General features: G+C 48.8%; 1 protein-coding gene across 2 annotated transcripts in view; it reads right to left on the bottom strand.

Annotated features, from left to right (window-relative positions):
* The window catches only part of LOC146009245 (alpha-2-macroglobulin-like), a 144,116-nt gene that overhangs the window by 56,644 nt on the left and 70,644 nt on the right, over window positions 1–16,828 (bottom strand). Inside the window, exons 20-24 of one of the 2 annotated variants that reach the window (XM_083149411.1) lie at window positions 15,630–15,756; window positions 11,804–11,925; window positions 9,181–9,241; window positions 7,130–7,363; window positions 520–603 (exon numbers count right to left, since the gene is read on the bottom strand). In XM_083149411.1, coding sequence (XP_083005537.1) covers window positions 520–603; window positions 7,130–7,363; window positions 9,181–9,241; window positions 11,804–11,925; window positions 15,630–15,756 — 628 coding nt within the window. The remainder of the gene's footprint in view (window positions 1–519; window positions 604–7,129; window positions 7,364–9,180; window positions 9,242–11,803; window positions 11,926–15,629; window positions 15,757–16,828) is intronic. The other variant, XM_083149412.1, reaches the window with a different exon arrangement.

Genomic DNA, 16,828 nt, shown 5'->3' with positions numbered 1-16,828 from the left:
TGCCCCATAGTATTGTATCTAGTCTCTAGAATACAACTAATAGAAAATAGTCCAGGCAATTTCTAACAGCCAACCAAGATTATAAACTTTCTTATTTGATCTGGAGTCTACAGGGTAGAATGTTATTGAACTAAAATTATAGAGTATACATACATCATATTACAGAAACAAATTCTCATCCTAGTATTAGAGCTGAACATTTGTGATTGATAAAAATGGATCTGAATTTTTACATAAGAACCTGGTTATATCCAGTGCTGTAGGTGGGCCTGTGTGCGTCTTGTAGAAGATATATTTCATAAAGTCAAAAAACCAGGGTCTAATCCGGGTCTAGAACCCGGATTAACATTTACTGAAAAACTACGGTTGATTTTGCCCATCCCGACCACGCTGATGAGCATGTGTAAACAAAAGCATGTACGGTACATCCTCATACTGGAGGTCTGGGTGCAATCACTGGGATTTTCTGGTCATTGCTAAGCAGAGGAGTCTGGATGTAGATAATAAAACAAATGTTACCTAATACTGTGATATGGGCTCTTTCCGAATCCTCCAGAGTGTTTTCCGGGACTATCAGAGAGATCTCCTCTACCTTAGCATGCTCTAGAGACAAGACAATTGGTTCACATTACATTAAATAAAAAGCACTGACGTGTAAGCAAGACATTGATTTAGATGCTGTTTTTTTTTTTACATCTTCTATAAAAAAGAAAATTAAACAAATTTATATAACTGAATTTATCCCCTTACACGTGTTCGGGAGGCACAATGATCGGTGCCTCCCAAACTAATTTAAATGTCACAAATTACTAAAATAATATGAATAAAATACTTATGACACAGAATATGTGTCATAAATATATTCTTTTATTATTTTAAACAAAATTACAGGGGAAGCACTGCCTCCCCTGACTGCACGTCCTTGTTGCACACCTACAGTTGATCTAGGTCCATCTACATGCGGCCAACATCACACATTGTTCAGAGGCAATTAAGTAGCCTAGTGAATATGTTGCTTGTATTCTTATAACTACATAACGGCCTAGAAATAACTTCACACGTAGACACTTATCTAAAATAAAGACGCGACACCAATAGCTTAGATTAAACTGTCATACTTATTTATTTAAGAACTGGTATGACCCCCGATAAAGGGGATGGCAAAGACCAGGCACCTGAGACCAGAGACCGTTCAGGGGTGTTGCCCCGGGCAACGACCAGGTCGTTCCCAAATTCCTACACACCCCTTACCAAAGGCACAGCCCGCCCTGCGTGGACATCCCCCCGCCTCTAAGGCCTGACGCGAACATATCCGCCTAAATGTTCGTCGCCCCACCGCGCTGAGTCGAGGCCCGTCCGCCCTCCTGGCAAGGAGAGGGGTAATACCACGCAGGGACCACCTGACACCCTTCTAGAATCCTGGTCGAGGGTGCTGTCCCGCCAATTTTAAAATATATTAGCCAATTGAATCAAATTTTTGTGAGGCGGAGCCTTTAGAAGAAAGGGAAGGGAGGGTGGGGATCAAAAATCAAAGAGGGCGCATCCCCTTGCAACTAGAACCTATATACCCCTGACCTGGGGTGCAACCCCCTTTGCCCCCCATTGGTGGGGGCTTCCCGCCCGGGATTAACCCCTCCTTCTATGCCCTGTCTCTATCACTCAACTTTATTTACACAGCCCAATTCACAGTCTCTTAACTGCACTTGGGCTTATTCAGCCCTCGTTTTAACTAAGTAGCCTAGTGAATATGTTGCTTGTATTCTTATAACTACATAACGGCCTAGAAATAACTTCACACGTAGACACTTATCTAAAATAAAGACGCGACACCAATAGCTTAGATTAAACTGTCATACTTATTTATTTAAGAACTGGTATGACCCCCGATAAAGGGGATGGCAAAGACCAGGCACCTGAGACCAGAGACCGTTCAGGGGTGTTGCCCCGGGCAACGACCAGGTCGTTCCCAAATTCCTACACACCCCTTACCAAAGGCACAGCCCGCCCTGCGTGGACATCCCCCCGCCTCTAAGGCCTGACGCGAACATATCCGCCTAAATGTTCGTCGCCCCACCGCGCTGAGTCGAGGCCCGTCCGCCCTCCTGGCAAGGAGAGGGGTAATACCACGCAGGGACCACCTGACACCCTTCTAGAATCCTGGTCGAGGGTGCTGTCCCGCCAATTTTAAAATATATTAGCCAATTGAATCAAATTTTTGTGAGGCGGAGCCTTTAGAAGAAAGGGAAGGGAGGGTGGGGATCAAAAATCAAAGAGGGCGCATCCCCTTGCAACTAGAACCTATATACCCCTGACCTGGGGTGCAACCCCCTTTGCCCCCCATTGGTGGGGGCTTCCCGCCCGGGATTAACCCCTCCTTCTATGCCCTGTCTCTATCACTCAACTTTATTTACACAGCCCAATTCACAGTCTCTTAACTGCACTTGGGCTTATTCAGCCCTCGTTTTAACTAAGTAGCCTAGTGAATATGTTGCTTGTATTCTTATAACTACATAACGGCCTAGAAATAACTTCACACGTAGACACTTATCTAAAATAAAGACGCGACACCAATAGCTTAGATTAAACTGTCATACTTATTTATTTAAGAACTGGTATGACCCCCGATAAAGGGGATGGCAAAGACCAGGCACCTGAGACCAGAGACCGTTCAGGGGTGTTGCCCCGGGCAACGACCAGGTCGTTCCCAAATTCCTACACACCCCTTACCAAAGGCACAGCCCGCCCTGCGTGGACATCCCCCCGCCTCTAAGGCCTGACGCGAACATATCCGCCTAAATGTTCGTCGCCCCACCGCGCTGAGTCGAGGCCCGTCCGCCCTCCTGGCAAGGAGAGGGGTAATACCACGCAGGGACCACCTGACACCCTTCTAGAATCCTGGTCGAGGGTGCTGTCCCGCCACAGCAATGGTACTCTCTACTGCCCTGTGCACCTAGTACCAATGCACCGCCATACCCTACAATAACGACACCAACTAATATAACTGTTTAAAAATATCACCCAGAAAATTCGCCATGCCCTCCTCTGATAGGTGCACTCCATCTGGCCTGTACATGCCTGGTTTCTCTTTCACAATGTTCGGGTGCCTAACTGCCACTCCCCCTTGCCTTAAGACAAACCTGGTCAAAGCGTGATTCAACTTTTTCCTAGCCTTCTCAATTGCTACGGGGTTTTTGGCGCCTCTCCACGAAAAACGTGGTATTATGTCCGACCATACCAGCTTCAAGCCACTCCACTTACTTAACAAAACCATCAGATCTTTCTCCATTTTTATCCTTAGAGCAATGCCTGTAGTTTTAGCCAGGTCGTTGCCTCCCAGATGTATAACTAGGGTATCTGGCTTGACAAAACCGTTACTTTTCTTTTCCAAAAACCCCAATAAGTCCTTCCACAACATGCCTCTAACACCTAACCATCTCACTGATTTTGCCTTTGCTAACACTGGCGATGTTCTGGCTAGGGTGTTTCTTTCTGCCCAGAAAACGTATGAGTGACCTACAAACCAAATTACCCCCGTGGGGCCAAGGGGAAGGGGAAGGGCTGAAAAGAAAGCAAAACCTAATGATTAGTATCTATACTTATGCTCTATAGTAACAATTAACGGGTTTTGACTGAGGTCCAAGTGGAGGTGAAAAACTCAAAAACCTCTAGAGGGCTTCTAAGTTTGGGGCCAGATTGAATTAAGCACCTCTTAGAGGAAAAATAAAAAATTCACTCCACACCGACGATTGCGGAACGCTAGCCATTCCCCAACCGTTTGTAAACGAGACGTTTTTGGACCCGCGCAACAGGCGCATGCTATACTTGACTTATAGTTAACTTACACTTATATTCTATAACTAAAGCATTTCAACTCTAACGTATTTCTTAAAACTATTGGATTTCCACCTGCCCACGGCCTTGATTGCGCTCTGTGGCAAGCCCGCCACTGCTGCTGACGTGGCTGCGCCAATCCTGAACGAATGCGTTCCGAAATCCTCAGGTCTTAGCCCTATCGCCGCTAGGCCCTTTTTCATTACTGCAGCGAATTGAAACTTCGTTAGCGGCGATCCGTCTGCGTGCGCTAAGAATTGTGCGGCCGCACCTTGTCTTACTGCTACATACTCGCCCGCTAGAGTAACTGGGCAAATACTCTTCACTAGGTGTGGTCTTAGCGTAATCCAGGTGCCCCTGCCTTGCTGGTCTGTCTTAGACCTCTTCAGCTTGCATAGCACCTGTTCCTTGCCAACCACCACATCCTCCCAAAGTATGCCCGAGTGTACTTTCTTATTGCGCGCTGTTAGCTCACTAACCCTAAATGCGTCGTGGAAAGCCCAGGCGTAAGCCACCCTAAAAAGTGCCAGCTCCGAGTCATTTTCTGCCACCGATGCTAACCCCTGCAATAGCTCTACCAACTTCGCCTCGTCCAAGGGGCGTCTATTATCTGGTTGAACTGGCTGTACCCTAGACCAACCCTTCATCGCTTTACTAAGAATAAAAGACTTCGTTGGGTCTGGCATGTTGAATAAACGGCAATGAAAAGCTATTCCCGCCAATGTCGCCGCCATAGCCGACTTGGACCTGCCACTATTGTAATTGCCCCACACGAAAGCCAGGAGGCAGTCGTCAACAGACTTACCCCTAGCCTCCGGCAGCTGCTGGTATCTACACCAATCCTCCCAGGCTTTTTCGTATGCCCTACGAGTCGCTGGCGCCAATGACCGAAATGCCAATTCTGTCATGCCGGCTCTATCACCTGCCAGACAGAATTTGGACAACTTAGGCCGGTCTCGGCTGCTGTTGGAGCTAGGCCGCGGAATCTGGTGAACTGAAATCTTGATAACGCATCTGCCACTTCATTGTCCACCCCTGGTACGTGCTCAGCCCTGAAATTGATATTGTTCTTTAAACAAACAAGGACAAGGTGCCTCAGCAATCTCAATGCTTCCGGTGATGTTGCCCTTTGATTGTTTACTGCGTGAACAACCCCTAAATTATCGCACCAGAAGATTATGTTTCTGTTTGCTAGTTGGCCAGCCCATAGCTCCACTGCGACTATAATGGGGAAGAGTTCCAGTAATAACATGTTTACTGTAAACCCTCTGTCAATCCAGGATTGTGGCCACTTCTCGCAGCACCATTCCCCCTGAAAGAAGGCACCAAAACCAGATGATCCCGCAGCGTCTGTAAAGAGCTGCAAGTCCCAGTTTGAAGCCGCATCAGACTGCCACATTAGGCGCCTGTTAAAGTTAACCAAGAATTCGGACCATGTCCTCAAATCATCCTTGATTTCCTTTCCCAAGCGGATTGTGTGGTGTGGGTCCCTGACCCCCGCTGTGGCCCTTTCCAATTTCCTGCAGAAAACCCTGCCCATGGGTATCACCCTACAGGCAAAATTTAAAGAACCCAGTAGGGACTGAACAGTTCGTAGCTGGACCCTCTTTCTGGCCCCGCAGTCATCTATCAGCTCCCGCAACTTGTGGACCTTGTCCGCTGGCAGCCTACAGCAACCTTTCCCGGTATCAATTTCGATACCCAAGTACGACAGGACCGTTACTGGTCCCTCTGTTTTGTCGTGGGCTATAGGAACTCCTAAAGAACTGAAAACTCGTAACGCGACTTGTAATGTCTCCCCGCATTCTGCTCGACCTGCTGGTCCTGCTATGAGGAAATCATCCAGATAGTGGGCCACCCCTCTGGAGCCAGCCTCCCTCTGGATGCACCACTGAAGAAACGTACTAAATTTTTCAAAAAATGAGCAAGATATCGAACAGCCCATGGGGAGACATTTATCTATGTAATAGGCCCCTTGCAGCTTAAAACCCATAAATCTGAACGATTCTGGGTGTAGTGGAAGCAGCCTAAAAGCAGATTCTATGTCCAACTTGGCCATAAGGGCCCCTGGGCCAAAACTCTTAACCAAACTAAGAACTTCATCGAATAACTGGTATCGAACGCTTGCCAATTCCTCCGGAATGGCATCGTTAACAGAATTACCGGGTGGGTGGGACAGGTGCTGTATCAGGCGAAATTTGCCTGGCGTCTTTTTGGGCACCACACCCAGCGGTGATATGCACAGGTCCTGTATAGGGAGTACCTCAAATGGTCCCTCCATCCTGCCCAGCTTGACCTCAGTTAGCACCTTGTCCCTAACCACCTCCGGCAATTCCCTGGCTGACTTTAAATTCTTATTTGTGGATGTGTAAAAATTTTTTGGGATGGGTAATGGGAAACCATGAACGAAACCCTCCAACAAAAACTCTGCATCGAACTTATTGGGGTACTCTTTTAAATAAATAGCCAACTGTTGTATGACTATGGGTGATTCTGCCTTACTTAGAGCTAGACGCTCCCTCTCCAGTGTCCCCCGCCTTACTACCCCCTTTGCAGGATTTGGCAGGGTGGCCTGCTCCACAAATCTTACATTCGTGCTTAAAACGGCACTTGGCCCCTCTGTCACATTTTCCGTCGTTGTAAGCGAAACAACGCCCTTTCCCCCCGGATTTCCCCGATGCTTTTCCCCCTTGAAAGGACTTCTTCCCGGCGGGTTCTGTCATGGGTTGGCTTTTCCCTATAACCTCCCACCAGATCTCAACATGTTTTGAGCCCATGGGCATGATGGGGGTGCCCTCGTGACATAGCCTGAACTTCTCATCATATTCCCTCCACGCCGGGCCCTTATAACTCATAAAAGTCTCGTTTATGAGATGCAAATACCTAATCACGTTCAAATATTCAGTGGGTCTGAGCGTTAAGTAACATGATGAGAAGGCCAGAAATCCCCTTAACCAATTATGGAAGCCCTTGAAGGCGGCTTCGCCGTTGGGCGTAGCCTTCTTTGCTTTATCGAATTCTTTCTTCATTTCTGTTGTTATGGTAAAGAAATCGATAAATTTCCCTTTTCGGATTTTTTCCCTAACTCCCTTCCTGAGCCCTCGAGCTACCGCCGTATTAGAGCAGTGTGATGCCCCAGTATCCGCTGGCGCTGCTGGTGTGCTACGTTTCCTCTTACGCTTTTTTCCCTGCACCTCCTTTGCCACTTGCTTCGCGACTAGCTTCGCTAGCTTGCGCGGGCGTTTTGTAGAGCTTGAATCATCACTACCCCCTGACGATGCTGAAGACCCTGACTCACCCGAAGACGACCCTTCCTCTTCACCATCTCCCTCTTGCGACGTGTTCTCGTCAACTTCAACCACTGATTCGCTCGCAGGTGTTTCTTTTGCGGCCGAGGATTCTCCCGCTTTCTTGGATGTCTGGACAGCTGATGCGTTTTCCCCTAGAGTCGACCGTGTTGCTGTGTGTGCTGACCTCTCACGAGACCTCGACCCCAAGGACGGCATCGGTGAAGTTGGACGTGTTTCGGAGGCTGAAATAGAAGGGGCGTCAATAACTGCGCGACTGGGTGAAGCCGAAGCCAGTTCGCCAACTCCCGCTGTCCCTAAGTCTGCCTGCAATGCTGGCCCGCAAGCGCTAGACCTATGCATATCTGCCGCAACCTCCCTTTGCCTAAAGTGACTATCAGGGTTCCCCGCGAAATGGCCCCTTGGCGGCGGCGCCCAGCCCCCGTACGGCTGCATTTGATATCCCGGGAAACCATATCCCCCTTGTTGGATGTAAGGGTTGTATGCTGGCATGCCTACATTGAAAGAGTGGCCGGGCCCGGAACCCCAGTACGGGAACTGAGGCCCGCCGTAACTCCCAAATGTTTGGTACTGCATGGGCCATTGCCCCTGCCCTTGCTGTCCCATGAATTGCTGAGGTAAGAAATGGGTTGGACCTCCCTGGGCCCTGTTAAATTGTGGGCCTGTCGCATAGTTGTGCTGATTTTGGGTCCCATAACCCCTTAAACCTGGTGCAAAACTTCCCTGGGGAGGCTGAAAGCCTGTTCCCCGACCCTGGTCCTCATAAAACAGCTCCCCGGCCGGTGGGTGGGCTGCACCGTGCCCATAATGCCCTCCCGCCAATGGCGCTTGCATACGCCATAGCCTGGGCCTTGCTTCATTGTATTGCCCCGGTGTGGGGCCACCTGTGATGACCATCATGGGGCTGGGCCCCCTGCCCGGGCGACCCTCCCCCCCTTCCACATAACCAGCTTGGTTGCTGGCACCCTGTGAGCCTGCATCCCTGGCCTCCGTTCCTGCCTGCTCTGTCTCCTGTGCCTGCGCCTCTGCTGCTTGCCCAGCAGATGGCGCTTCTGCCCCTATACTGCGGCTATTCCCCAGGGAGTCAGCAGGGGGAGCTGCCGTCCCCCTGTCTCCCGACTGAGGCACCGAGACCGCGCAGGGAGCTCCGCGGTCTCCGTCCCCACTGACACTCTCCTCCCTCCCGGCTGTATGACGCGAGGGGGAAGCCGCCTGACTGCCGCCGTCGTCGCCTCGCATGAGAGAGCCTGGGGAGCGCGAGGGGACAGATGACGCGCCCCCCGGCTCTCCGTCTCTGAAGGCCGCGGCCGCCCTCCCAGCAGAGCCGGCATCCCCGCCACCCGCCGCCATGACGCCCTCGGGTCCCGGAGGATGGACATCACCTGCGGAGGGAGCAGGAGGGGGGGTCCTTGCGCCCGACCCGCCACTACCATGAGCGGCGGGTGATACAGGCCGCGACCCACCGCCACCAGCTACTGACACCACTGAGCGACCACTCACATCCCCACGCCCAGGGACATGGCTGAGCGGGCGCGCGGCGTCCGCCAGCCAGCGCGGCGGTGGGGCATTCCTTCTGGGCCTACCAGACATTGTTCAACACTAAGGTAAGACGCTGCAAAGCTGCACTTATCTTTCTCTGTGACGCTGATCCCTGCAGATCAAAAATCAAAGAGGGCGCATCCCCTTGCAACTAGAACCTATATACCCCTGACCTGGGGTGCAACCCCCTTTGCCCCCCATTGGTGGGGGCTTCCCGCCCGGGATTAACCCCTCCTTCTATGCCCTGTCTCTATCACTCAACTTTATTTACACAGCCCAATTCACAGTCTCTTAACTGCACTTGGGCTTATTCAGCCCTCGTTTTAACTTAGTTCTGCATTTGACTCTGCTTATGTGCATTATGACAAAGAAAGTGACTGTTAAGTAGAGTAATATACATATTTATTAATCAATAATAAATACAATTATAGTAATGATATTAATAATTTTCATCATCATCATCATCATCACCACACAGTTGTCTCTATCATCCAGTTATCACCTTCTCCCTCTTTGATGCAGAGCAGATTGCTGTGAGCTTTCTCCTCCAGGACACCTCCGGGCTATGATCACCAACACATGCAGGAGAGAGAACACATGAAGATGGAATGTAATGTTACTGTACCAGTGCTTTCTGCAAGACGTTACAGATTACAGCTGATTCTGAGTCACATGAAGAGCGGCTGTGGTTACAGATAGCTGCGGAAGCCTGATTGACTACCTTATGCTAATATGAGAAACCAGAAAAATGGGGATTATGATACAGCGCTCGGGTTTTTACTAAATACATTTATTACAATACTAAAAGAGATGTAATACAAATCATATACAACACATTGCGTATGAGAATTCTCACAATGAAAAATGATGATAAAACTGTATTTAAAAAAGGATAATTTCCAGCTAGTAATCGATGATGGGGCAAAAGTGGATATTTTTGGTCCAAATCAACACCAGGGTATATAATTACCATATATTGTGGATGACCTTATTAGGAAAGGATTTTCAGAGTCCCGGAGATTTCCCAGTGGAGGATTCCCGAATGTCACACAATTGGTGAAATGATGAAAGAGGCAGTCCTTAAGGTACTGCTGATACCAGATGTAATGGCTGCAGGTTTCGGGGGATCCAAGATGGTATTACAACAAAACTGGTCCGGGTGTGATGTCCTCTGGAATTCCAAGGTCTTTAGATGGAAATGGGTGTGAGATGGATGGCTCTCCAATAAAATGCTAGGGCAGGATGCAGTGGCTTAACGCTTTTCGGCGTGTTCACACGCCTTCAACCAGCTCCTGATGAAGGCGTGTGAACACGCCGAAACGCGTTGAGCCACTGCATCCTGCCCTAGCACTTTATTGGAGAGCCATCCATCTCACACCCATTTCCATCTAAAGACCTTGGAATTCCAGAGGACATCACACCCGGACCAGTTTTGTTGTAATACCATCTTGGATCCCCCAAAACCTGCAGCCATTACATCTGGTATCAGCCGTACCTTAAGGACTGCCTCTTTTATCATCTCACCAATTGTGTGACATTCGGGAATCCTCCACTGGGAATCTCCAGGACTCTGAAAATTCATTCCTAATAAGGTCATCCACAATATATGGTAATTATATATATCCTGGTGTTGATTTGGACCAAAAATATCCACTTTTGCCCCAACATCGATTGCTAGCTGGAAATTATCCTTTTTTAAATACAGTTTTATCATCATTTTTCATTGTGAGAATTCTCATACTCGTATTGTATATGACTTGAAGGAGGTTGTATGTGATAATATGCCTCCTTCTGCATTTGCATGGCTGAGGATGGCATACACTTAGCATATACAGTACTATCCAAGCGAACATGTCAGCGTGGTGTGTAGTTTTATGGCTTCAGAATCCTATTCATCCTTAATGGGCAAGAAAATGTTCCACTTCGGAGTTTGCCTGTGTTAATTCCCATAGCCTGCTCGGTACTTGTTTCCTAGCACGGTGCCCAGATTTTCTACGTACGCAAGCGTAGTGAAATCGCATCGCATATGACATACGATGCGTGCTATGCGATTTCACTCTCTGCCGTTCCCGCTCTCTGTTTCCCGCAGGCTGGCCCATCTGTAACACTAGGGTCTATATTTACCCACATAACCCAACCCACTCTCACATCTGCACAGTAACACAGTGTTAATACACATCGTACAGCATTTTACACGCCATGAAATGCGATGCGATATCTTTACGCAGAATAGCCCTGTACGCTAATAGAGTAGTGGGCGCCATGCTAGGAAACAAGTATCGTCTGCTCCGTCCTATGAGAAAAGGGACTTGAATTGCAAAGAGGAATCTGGGCAGATCCTTCCTCCTCTACTGCCCAGCGGCCATGCGCACAGATCAGCTCAGGTCTCACACTTACACGATTGACCATGGTACAGGGGGGGGGGAGTGGGTACTATTTACCCTGGCCTGGACCTGTTGGAGGGGCCTGATGGGGACCCGGCACCCATCGCTGCACTCCCCGCACCAGAGAAATACTGACTTGCTCTTGTATTTAAGTATCCACTGCCATAGCTCACAGTTAGTTGGATGCTTAATTATCAGGGGACTATGATGAATAGATCCCTGTAAGCAGTGGCAGTTTTTACCTATGGATTGCAGATCTACAGCCCCTCCAGGTAAAATCCACCACTGTGCTCTGAATAATTAAAGTAAAGTAAACATATTCTAAATCTTACCTGCCAGTCACCCAATGCAGTCCCATTTGGAGGTGTTCCCTCCTTCCAGGATGCATCTATGGGCTGCTACAACTGCAGCCCATAGAATCTGGGGTCTGCGCATGAGTCAGTCCCAGTGCCTGTCATCTGCATTGTACAGGCATCAGGACCATATTATAGCTTCTTTGGGCTGCTGCCGAAGCAGAGCATAGAAGCCGAGAGCCAGCGCATGTGCAGTACCAAGGAAGCTATTGTGCCTGCGCCGGTCCTGTGACCCCAGTGGGACCAGAAGCAGTGACAGCAGAGAGGTGACAGCATTGTGGGCAGTGGCAGTTCCCCTCCTACACCAACGTAGAAGCCGCCACTGCCAATAAGAATACAGGATTTTGTTCATTAGGAAGCGAGCATTGCTGTATATCCACATACTGACCTGTACGAGTAAGGGCTTCACTACTGTGTCAGTGCTGCCTTGCTTAGGGACAACAGGGATCTCATTTTCACAAAGGTCTTTTGTGTCCACAGCCTCCGTCCTCACAGTGATATTTACCTCTCCTGGATTTGGGGTAAAGACTACATAACACATCATTTAAATAATGAGCACAGTTTAAAAGTGACTGGGGCGTTAGTCATGCACCACAAATGGCCATTATGTTGCTGATGGATGGGGGGAGGGTGGAAGGGGCAGTATGAATGGGACATATTTCCTGCTATGTTGTTGAAGAAGGGAGGGGGGATTAGTCATGCCTCGCAAATGTGCTGGCCTGCCGGAGAAATGGGCCGCTATTGTGCTGTCCGGAGGTGGGGTGGGTTGGTCTGGGCCGCTACTGCATTATAACTTCATGACAATTTGACAGAGCTCTCAAGCTGGGACTATATGATACATTTTGACTTCATCTCTATCACTCTCCTGCTTCGGCCTCTCTCTCTCCTCCCCAGCGCTGCAAGTATGGCGGTACGGGGTGGTACGGCGTACCATTAAAAGAAATACTGCCGGTACCCCGTACCGCCATAACAAATCTGCCCCAAGTGTTTAATGCGCATGCGCGCATATGTAAGTGGCGGGGGGCGTGGTTTTCGCCGCCCCGCCACAGCTGATTGCTTTCGGAGCGGAGGGGAGGGGAGCGCATTGCGCTTCTCTCCCTCCCCTCCCTGTGTCACTCAGACCAGGCTGTCAGGCGACAGCCAATCAGCGCTCGCGGGCTGGCAGCCAATCAGGAGCCAGCCCGCGAGATAGGCAGAAGAGTCGGGAGATGCGCTCCCTTCCCTCCCCTCCCCAGGGATTCAGGAAGCAGAACAGCGGGGGACTATAGGGGGGAGAGGACCTGACTGCCCCGGACACAGCCAGCACTGGTGAGTTGTGCTGCTGTGGGGGCATTTATGTGTGGCACTGTGGGGGCATATTATATCTGGCACTGGGGGCATATCTGGCACTGGGGGCATATGTGTGGCACTGTGGGGGCATATATCTGGCACTGGGGGCATATGTGGGGCACTGTGGGGGCATATGTGTGGCACTGGGGGCATATGTGTGGCACTGGGGGCATATGTGGCACTGGGGGCATATGTGTGGCACTGTGGGGGCATATGTGGCACTGGGGGCATATGTGTGGCACTGTGGGGGCATATGTGGCACTGGGGGCATATGTGTGGCACTGTGGGGGCATATGTGGCACTGGGGGCATATGTGTGGCACTGTGGGGGCATATCTGGCACTGGAGGCATATGGGTGGCACTGTGGGCATATGTGTGGCACTGTGGGGGAATATCTGGCACTGGGGGCATATGTGTGGCACTGTGGGGGCATATCTGGCACTGGGGGCATATGTGTGGCATTGTGGGGGCATATATCTGGCACTGGGGCACTGTGGGGGCATATCTGGCACTGTGTGGGCCTATTAGTAATGGGCATCAGTTGTGCGGTGTAATGAGCATTATGGTGTGGGGAATAATGTGTAACGGGCATTATGGTATGGGTCATATGTATTGGGTGTGTGACGCGTAACAGGCATTACTGTGTAAACTTTGGCCGTGTGCCTTTGGCGTGCAATATTCCAGCCACTCCCCCTAGTGTCATATGACCACGCCCCTGGTCACACCCCTGACCACGCCCATTTTTCGCGGCACAGTACCACTAAGACCTTTTTCCTACTTGCACCACTGCTCCTCCCCCTCCCTCTCCTGTCTTTCCGTCTCTCTCTCCTCTTTCTTTGCATCTCTCTCCTGTCTCTGCTGCTCTCCCCTCTATGTGCCAACTTCCAACTTGCTCTGTTAGGACCTGAACCATACCTCCTATCTGTCCCGATTTTCACAGGGCAGTCTCATTTTCTTGGGACTGTCCCGTGTCTCACCCATGGCCAGCAGTGTCCCGCTGCTTGTGTGTGTGTGTGTGTGTGTGTGTGTGTGGGGGGTATTTGAAGACCCCCTGCCTGTTGTTGCTCTGGACAGCATCTATTCAGTAAAACAAAGGGGCTAGGCTAGTATCATGGCCAGCAGCTCACAGTGCACTGGCCATGCCCCCATAGTGATGGGAAAAGGGGAGTGGTTTGTGGCCATGACATTCCAGTGAGGCCACGTCCTTTTTAACAGATACCATGCTTCCTTTCCTGTGCGCTGCAGAGGGTCCTGATCAGCAAAATAAAAATGTTGGGAGGTATACTGAACCGCTGCTGCTTCTTCATGAATATGCGAGGGAAGGAGACGCACATAAAATAGGCGGAGCCAAGGTGCGTGGTGATGACAGCATAAAGTGCTATGGACTGTTTGAGAAAGGGGGGCCCCATAACGGTTTCTTGCTTAGAACCTCATGAGATATAAATACACCTCTGGTTAGGAGCTGATTGATTTGTAACTGGGGGTATGTTTACTAAGCCTGTAATAGAGACAAAGTGGGCTGAGATAAAGTCCCAGCCAATCAGCTCCTAACTGTCATGTCACCGGCTGTAGTGACATGACAGTGATTGGCTGGTACATTTAGGAAGTGATTGGCTGGTACATTGTCTCAGTCCACTTTATCTCCATCAAAGGTAAGTAAATAGACCCCTTTTGTCTCTCTCCAAGCTTTGATACATCTCCCCCTGGGACTTGGAAAACCCCTCTGAGACATAATAAAAAACGGTACTTGTGTACTTTCACGGCTCCCATCGCATGCCATCGCATGCCATATGTAGTGGCATGCGATGCGATTTTCCCGTGTTTTTGTGCATTTTATAAAATCGCATACGATCGCATGAGATCGCATGCGATCGCATGAGATCGCATGCGATCGGATGTCATTTTTCACAGAAATTATGGACATGAGTTGACATCATGTAAAATGCACCCCAAATGTCATTTTTCACACTGTATCAACGCCAACCCGAAGCGTGGCGAGCGCAGCGAGCCCGCGAGGGGCGGTGGTAAGCGTCCTATGACCTTTTCATACCCCCACTATCCACATCGGCGTGGAGTTGAGAATAGAAAGTGTGGCGAGCGCAGCGAGCCACCGAGCCCGAAGCAAGGCGAGCGCAGCGAGCCACGTGAGGGGATGCGGATACCTTCACAGGTATCCGTGTCCCCTCGCGGGCTTCACAGTTATCCGTGTCCCCTCTCGGGGCTCGCTGCGCTCTCCACGCTTCGGGCTCCGTGGCTCGCTGCGCTCGCCACACTTTCTTTTCTCAACTCCACGCCGACGTGGATAGTGGGGGTATGAAAAGGTCGTTTGGGGTGCATTTTACATGATGTCAACTCATGTCCATAATTTCAGTGAAAAATTACATCGCATCGCATCAGATCGCATGCGATGCGATTTTTCCCTGTACGATGCAAATCGTGGGAGCCATGAAAGTACACAAGTACCTAAAAAACAATGAATCCATATTTAAAGTGATAAATCACAAGGGCTATTCTAGCGTTGTCCAGAGAGGGATCTTTTATTTTAACCACTAGATTGCTGGGAAAAAAATAGAAAGTGAAGAAATTAGAAAACAAAAAAAGTAGAACAAAAGAAGCCATAAGCTTCAATGTACATACTGTAGGTGTGTTTGTTATTTCTAAATACTTTATAATGAGACATTACAGGTCCCAGCTAATGCACACTTGGCTTACTGAGAACAGGCAACATCCAGGCCCTTACTGTGAATCAATTGCCCTTGCGCAATCTCGGGTGGACTTATATCAAACATTAAATGTGGCTCTGCATGACTCCCAGGATGCTCTACTAGCTGAACATGAATCCAACAATACGGGCAGTGGCACCTTGGTCTCTGGCATCATCTTACCCAGTTTAGAGGCTTTCAGGTTCCAGTGAAAGGTTTTGCTTTGATCAGCACACAAGCAGCTGCTGTACTGACAGTCTGCACACGGCGTCTGCTCTAATTCCAGCGTAGGCTGCAGGGTGATCTGAACCTGTCAATATAACAGATGCTTAGGTCTGATTGGCCAATGGAGTTTGCTATTAATCATCAATTCATTGAGTAGAAAATGCTTAATTTTCTAAAAATAGTATTTTAAGAACTCCGAACTCTTTTTTATTTTATTTCAGTTTTCAAAACATCATTACATACAATAGGGATATATTCTCCCTTATATACATTTTAGACAAGACAATACATACAAGACTTACATTTTACGACAGTCAAATCACATTTAATTGATGAGTATAATCAGTTCTATACATATCTCTAGCTTTATCTCTATATTGCAGGGGAAAAAGAGAACGAGGCGGGAGTTAAGTAGGACTCCTTAGTATTCCTAGTGTCTAATTTCTCTTACTCTTTATCTGTTTTATCTGTGTTTATCTGATGTTATATTATTTTCTGGAAGTTCTCCTATTCCTTCCATAGCTTACGTATCTTGGAGTTTCCTGGTCTGTTTAGGGTTTCCATCTTAAAATTAAACTTTATTTTGTTTATAACCGTCTGCGAGGACGGAGGCTGTTCTTGTTTCCATAACTGGGCTATAGCTGTGATAATAGTGCTAAGGATTTGGTTTATCAGGTACCTCCTTGGTAGGTCAAGATTAAAGATTCCTATATGTAAGAGGACCATTGGAGCATTTAGCTGGAGTCTTATCCCCACTACCTCAAATATAAAATTTTCGATGTCTCTCCAGAATCCTTCTAATTTCTTACAGGACCAAAAGATGTGTATGAGGTCTCCTCTTTCCATGGAGCACCTCCAGCACACGTCAGTTTGTTCCCTGAATATTTTATGTATCTTGACTGGTGTGTAATATGCATGATAGAATAGTTTAAGATATCTTTCTCTGTGTATAGCTGCTTTTGACATTTGGTGCACCATTCAAAATAATTGGTCCCACTGTTTCAGCTCTAGGGAGAAACTTAGCTCCTGTTCCCATTTAATTTGCCAGGTAGTTTTCTCTGCCTCTTTCCCTTTCATTAAAGTTTTGTACCAGAGGGAGGTTCCCCCTCTCTTTCGTGCCCCCAATATTTGGGTCACCATCTCTCTTGGGAGTAGCT

This window comes from Crinia signifera, chromosome 6 (assembly GCF_055691185.1).
Source record: "Crinia signifera chromosome 6, ASM5569118v1, whole genome shotgun sequence".
NCBI classification, from domain to species: domain Eukaryota; kingdom Metazoa; phylum Chordata; class Amphibia; order Anura; family Myobatrachidae; genus Crinia; species Crinia signifera.
Note: the sequence above shows the minus strand (reverse complement) of the source record. Positions and strands in the feature narration are given on the sequence as shown.